This window comes from Passer montanus, unplaced genomic scaffold (genome assembly GCF_014805655.1).
Source record: "Passer montanus isolate IOZ18808 unplaced genomic scaffold, ASM1480565v1 scaffold145, whole genome shotgun sequence".
Taxonomy (NCBI): domain Eukaryota; kingdom Metazoa; phylum Chordata; class Aves; order Passeriformes; family Passeridae; genus Passer; species Passer montanus.
Window position 1 is genome coordinate 520,875 of NW_024361496.1, and position 6,133 is coordinate 527,007.

Sequence of the window (6,133 nt, forward strand, 5' to 3'; positions counted from 1 at the left end):
GGCCTCGTGCCTCCCCCCCCACCCCCCCCACCCCTGGGTGGGGAGCCCCCAGCCGGGCCGGGTGCCCCCCCCACTGCCAACGGCTCAGGTGAGTGTGGCCCAGGGACGGTGGGGACGCTCCCCAGGAGGGGTCTGGGGGCACCCCGGGGTGGGTGTGACGTGCCCCCCTCCCTGTGGCCCTCAGTGAAGGTGAAGAAGCCGATCCAGACCAAGTTCCGCATGCCCGTCTTCAACTGGGTGGCCCTGAAGCCGAGCCAGATCGACGGCACCGTCTTCACCGAGCTCAACGACGAGAAGGTGCTGCAGGTGAGCCCGGGGGGGCACAGGGGCTCAGTGCCCGGGCCGTGCTGAGGTGGCCTCCTGCCCACCCGCGGTGTCCAGGGCTGCAGGAGGAGCTGGAGGTCAGGAAAAGTCCTTAGCACCATGGAGAGGGACCAGGGATCAGGCGTGCTGCTCCTTTCACCCTGTCCTTGTCCCTTTGCCCCATCTGCACATTCACAACCTGTCCATTTCTTCTTCCTCATCTCCCTCCTCTGGTCCCCCCAGCCCCTCCTCACCCCTCCCAGTCCCCTTGCCTGTCCCTGTTCTTGTCCCCTTGTTCCATCCTCATCCCCTTGCTTCATCCTGATCCTCACTCCTCACCCTTATCCTGGTCCTCCGGCCCCGTCCTCACCCCAGATGTCCCATGCCCCCTGTCTGCCGTGCCCACAGCCCTGTGTCCCCGCAGGAGCTGGACATGAGTGACTTCGAGGAGCAGTTCAAGACCAAGGCGCAGGGCCCTGCCCTGGACATCAGTGCCCTCAAGGCCAAGGCCACGCAGAAGGCCCCCAGCAAGGTGACCCTGATGGAGTCCAACCGCGCCAAGAACTTGGCCATCACCCTGCGCAAGGGCGGCCGCAGCGTCCAGGACATCTGCACGGCCATCGAGACGTGAGTGCCAGGCTGGGCAGGGTGGGCCAGGTCAGGACAGCCCAGCAGGGACGAGGGGCTGGCATGCTGCAGGGTGTGGTGGGATGGAGGGATTGCTATGGGGATATGGGGATGCAGGAACAAGACACAGAGAGGTGGAGGGTGGAGAGATCAGAGATGGAGAGATGGAGGAATGAAAGGATCAGATACAGTCAGATGGAAGGTGGAAGGATCAATGTGGAGAGATGAAGGGTGGAGGGATCAGAGATGGAGGAATGAAAGGATCAGATACAGTCAGATGGAAGGTGGAAGGATCAATGTGGAGAGATGGAAGGATGCAAGCTGTGGGGATGGAGAGATGCAGGGATGAGATGTGAGACAAAGGGCTGGGAGGTCCAGGCACAGACAGATGCAGAGAGCAGCTGTGGGGATGGAGGGATGCAGGAACCAGACAGGAAAGGAAGGGATGTGGGGACCAAAGACAGAGAGATGGAGGCATCCGTATGGAGATAGATGCAGGGTCCAGATACAGAAAGAGGAAGGGATGCAGGAACCAGCTGTGGGGACAGAGGGATGATGGAACCAGCCGAGGGTGACAGGGGGGCTTTGGGACCTGCGGCAGGGCCTGACAGTGCCAGGGGTGTCCCCTCCCACAGGTACGACCAGCAAGCCCTGAGCCTCGACTTCCTGGAGCTGCTGCTGCGCTTCCTGCCCACCGAGTACGAGCGGACCCTGATCGGGAAATTCGAGCGGGACCAGCAGCCGCCGGAGGAGCTCTCGGACGAGGACCAGTTCATGATCCGCTTCAGCAAGATCCCGCGCCTGGCCGAGCGCATGAACGTCATGATCTTCCTGGGCAGCTTCGGCGACACGGCGCAGCTGCTGATGCCGGTGAGCGCCGGGGCCGGGGCGGCGCGGGGCGGCTCCTGCGGCCGCACTCACACCTCCCCTCCCTTCCTCCCTCCGCAGCAACTCAACGCCATCATCGCCGCCTCCATGTCCCTCAAATCCTCCAGCAAACTGCGCCACATCCTCGAGGTGAGGGCTCCGGGGGGAGGTGGCCCTGCGGGGTGCACACTGTGGTCTGTGGGCACCGTGCCCTCCTGGCCCCGTGTCCCCAAGCCGTGGTGTCCCTGCAGATTGTCCTGGCCTTCGGGAACTACATGAACAGCAGCAAGCGTGGAGCTGCCTATGGCTTCCGGCTGCAGAGCCTTGATGCGGTAGGGCCGGTGCGGGGGTGGTGGGGCACTGCCACTGCCAGGGACCCGCCCTGGGGACACAGGGACACAGGGAGCAGCTGCAGAGATGGAGGGACACAGGAACCTGCTGTGGGAATGCAGGGATGCAAGCACCAGCCGTAGGGATGGAGGGATGTGAGGTTTAGCTGTGGGGACAGAGGGATGAAGAGACTGATGGGATGGAGGAGGCAAAGGAATGGGGTGGGAAGGATGGAGACCTGATATGGAGAGGTTAAAGGATTCAAGGACCTTGATGGAGGAAAATGAGACAAAGGAAGATGGGGACCAGCTGTGGGGATAGAGGGAGGAAGGTCACACATGGGAATGTAGGGATGAAGAGCCAGCTGCAGGGACAGAGGGATGCACACCCAGCCATGGGCATGGAGAAGGATGGGGATCAGCCATGGGAGTGGGGGATGCAGACCTGGATGGGGGATGAAGGGATGGATACAGACCCAGCCACGCGGACAAAGGGCCACCCTGAGCAGGGGAGGGGGTGGTGGCTGCGGGTCCAGGCTGACCCTCCCTGCCCCAGCTCCTCGAGATGAAGTCCACAGACCGCAAGCAGACGCTGCTGCACTACCTGGTGCGGGTGATCATGGAGAAGTACCCGGAGCTCACCGGCTTCCACACCGAGCTGCACTTCCTTGACAAGGCAGGCACAGGTAGTGCCCACGGGCCCCGGGCTGGGGGTCGGGGCAGCTCCTGGCACCCCGAGCCTGCCCTGAGCCCGCAGTGCTCGCCTCCTGCAGTGTCCCTGGATGGTGTCCTGCAAGACGTGCGAAGCCTGCAGCAGGGCATGGAGCTGACCCGCAGGGAGTTCATGCGACAGGACGACAGCCCCGTGCTCAAGGACTTCCTCAAGGTCAACTCCGAGGTGATGGAGAAGCTGCAGGCTGACAGCAAAACCGCCAAGGTGGGTGCTGGGCTGGGGTGGGGTCATGGGGGCAGTCCCCTGCATGGGGACACCCTGGGGTAGCCTGCTCACACCTCTGCTCCATGGGATGTGGCTGCAGTGGGACAGGCAGGAGGGAACAGGGCACGATGGGCAGGTGGGAGAGGCTGGGAGGAGGTGGTGGGCGATGGGCAGCACTGCCCAGCCCCCAGATCAGGTGTCTCTGCCCACAGGAAGCCTATGAGTCAGCTGTGGAGTATTTTGGGGAGAACCCCAAGACCAGTCCCCCCACCACCTTCTTCCCCATGTTCATGCGCTTCATCAAAGCCTACAAGGTAGGAGGGGACATGGAGTTCTCTGTTTCTGAGGGCTGGGAGGAGATCTGGGGCACCTGACTCCACTTTGGAGCAATCAGCAGAAGTCACAGGCAAGGCTGGGGCTCAGGAATGCCCTCGGGATGGTCAGAGATTTTGGAGCTGGCTGTGGGGTGAAGAAGGAAGGGGGCTGCAGTCCTGGGTTCCCCTGGCTCAGCACACCCTTCCTGCCCCTCTCCCAAGAAAGCAGAGCAGGACATCGAGCTGTGGAAGAAGCAAGAGGCCGCAGCCAAAGAGGCAGAATCTGGCTCCCCTGGCAGCGAGCAGCAGCCCGAGGTGAAGGTGCCCCCATGTCTGTGTCCTGGTGGGGTCCCAGCCCTGGCTGGGCTGAGTGGTGGGGAGGGACTAAAGAGGTCCTGGGGAGGGAGAGCTGGGTGGGAGGTGAAGGGGGGTACCCCACCTCCCCTGGGGTGTGATCACACTGTCCCCTCCCAGCTGCCCGTCCAGAAGGCCAGGAGGCAGCAGATGGACATGATAGCTGAGCTGAAGAAGAGGCAGATGGTGAAGGAGCCACTCATCTACGAAGGCAAAGATGGGGCCATTGAGGACATAATTTCAGGTGAGAGATGAGTTCAGGTGAGCAGCCAGGTGTCCCCACATCACAGACCCAGTGCTAGGGGCTGTCACAGGAGCTGGGGGGTCACCAAGCCCTGTCATGGGGACCAAACCCTCCTGCAAGCACCTTCACACCCCACATGGCAAAGCTGCCGAGTGCTCCCTCCTCTGTCTCATGTCTCTTCCTCCTCTTCTGCTTCTTCCTCCTCTCTCCTCCTGCTCCTCCTCGCTGTCTCTGGACCGCTCTGCTCAGCTCTCAAAACTGTTCCTTTCACGGCCCGGACGGGCAAACGCTCGTCCCGGCTCTTCTGCGATGTGAGCTTCAACGAGGAGAGTCCTCTGTAGGTAACGTGGGGCGGGGGCTGCCGGGCTTCCCCCCCCGCCGGCATTCCCGCGGCTGTGTGGCTTTTGTGCCACGCTGAGCCCCAGCCCGGGACACCCGGGATCAGCCCCGGGACACCCGGGATCAGCCCCGTGCCGTGCTGGGCTCCCAGCGCCGATGGTCGGGGTCCCACGGGCTGGTTGTTGATTCCTGCTGCTCCTCCCGTTCGGCCCTTGGCTCCTCCTGGGTGTCCTCACCCCCAGAGGGGAGACTCCCGGGCAGAGACAGGACAAGGGGCAGGGGTTTTAAATGAACAAAAGAGAGTTTTAGGTTGAAAGCTCAGAAAAAATTTCATTCCCGTGAGGGTGCCTGGCACAGGGTGCCCAGAGCAGCTGTGGCTGCCCCTGGATCCCTGGCAGTGCCCAAGGCCAGGCTGGACACTGGGGCTGGAGCAGCCTGGGACAGTGGAAGGTGTCCCTGCCATGGCAGGGGTGGCACTGGGTGGGCTTTGAGGTCCCTCCAGCACAAACCATTCCCTGTTTACGCGATGGGTGCGGGACCCCGGCTGTCCCGGGTGGGCGGTGAGGCTCATCCAGCCCTGCTCTGCCCCCGGTGCAGATCTGCGGAACAACCCGTACCGGCGTGGGGACAAGGCCCGCGGCAGCGCCAAGAAACGCGCGGCGGGGCAGAGCCTGCAGGCGACGCCGGACATGGCGCTGTGACCGGCGCCGTCCCCGCGGCTGCAGCCCCGGGCAGCACCGTCCTCCCGGCGCAGACGGGCCCGCAGCACGGCAGCGCCTCGGCCCGGGGCTCGCCGGGGTGCGGGGACAGAGCTGCTCCAGCCGCTTAACGTGCCAGCCGCGCCCTGCCTGCCGGGGCCGGGCACGGCACCCCGGCGCTTGCTTGGCCTGTGCCTGAGCTCCTCTCTCCGCGCTGGCAGGGCTGGGGCCCTCCTGGCTGCGGACAGGGAGGGGCAAGCACAGAAAAGGCCCCGGCTTGTCCTGGAAGGAAAAGAGGGGCTGTCCCATCCCTACCCCGGCGCTGCTCCCTCGCTCCCCGGTCCCGTGTCCCACCCTCCGCCGGCTGGTGCCTTCGATCGCCGCCGCGGGAGGGCAGGGGTGCCAGCCAGGGACACAGCGCTGCCCGCACATCTCCGCGATCACATCCCCGCACACCTCCCCGCACATCTCTCCGCACATCCCCCCGATCACATCCCCGCACATCATCTCCCCGCACATCATCTCCCCGCACATCATCTCCCCGCACATCATCTCCCCGCACATCATCTCCCCGCACATCATCTCCCCGCACATCATCTCCCCGCACATCATCTCCCCGCACATCATCTCCCCGCACATCATCTCCCCGCACATCATCTCCCCGCACATCATCTCCCCGCACATCATCTCCCCGCACATCATCTCCCCGCACATCATCTCCCCGCACATCATCTCCCCGCACATCACCTCACCGCACATCACCTACCCGCACACCTCCCCGCACACCTCCCCGCACATCTCCCCGCACACCTCCCCCGCACATCTCCCCGCACATCTCTCCGCATATATCCCCGCACATCTCCCCGCACATCTCCCCTCCCGCAGAGCCCCCGAGCCCCCTTTGCGTTCTCCTGCAAAGCTCCCACCCCGGGCACCTCCCGGAGCCAGGGGCTGGCAGCGGTGCTATTTTACATGATTTTATAAGTCTTCCTTCAAATGTCTCCGTGCTGCGGCAGCGGGGGTTGGAACAGCCCCACACGGGGTGTCCCCACGGCTGTGGCGAGCAGCCCTGGGCTGTTCCTCGCCGCAGGGGAGGCTCCGTGGCTGCGACAATCAGCGGC

The 6,133-nt window shown here is 64.0% G+C and overlaps 1 protein-coding gene across 4 annotated transcripts in view; it reads left to right on the plus strand.

Annotated features, from left to right (window-relative positions):
* FMNL1 (formin like 1) overlaps positions 1–5,506 on the plus strand; it is a 17,267-nt gene extending 11,761 nt beyond the window's left edge. For 3 of the 4 annotated variants that reach the window (XM_039700897.1, XM_039700898.1, XM_039700899.1), the window contains 12 exons: positions 1–88; positions 185–306; positions 728–930; positions 1,566–1,800; positions 1,879–1,947; positions 2,049–2,129; positions 2,683–2,812; positions 2,900–3,063; positions 3,276–3,377; positions 3,600–3,692; positions 3,852–3,975; positions 4,912–5,015. The exon at positions 1–88 is cut by the window's left edge and continues 71 nt beyond it. In XM_039700897.1, the coding sequence (XP_039556831.1) occupies positions 1–88; positions 185–306; positions 728–930; positions 1,566–1,800; positions 1,879–1,947; positions 2,049–2,129; positions 2,683–2,812; positions 2,900–3,063; positions 3,276–3,377; positions 3,600–3,692; positions 3,852–3,975; positions 4,912–5,015 (1,515 nt within the window). Of the gene's footprint in view, positions 89–184; positions 307–727; positions 931–1,565; positions 1,801–1,878; positions 1,948–2,048; positions 2,130–2,682; positions 2,813–2,899; positions 3,064–3,275; positions 3,378–3,599; positions 3,693–3,851; positions 3,976–4,911 lie in introns of all 4 variants that reach the window. The other variant, XM_039700896.1, reaches the window with a different exon arrangement.
* The last annotated feature ends 627 nt before the right edge of the window (positions 5,507–6,133 follow it).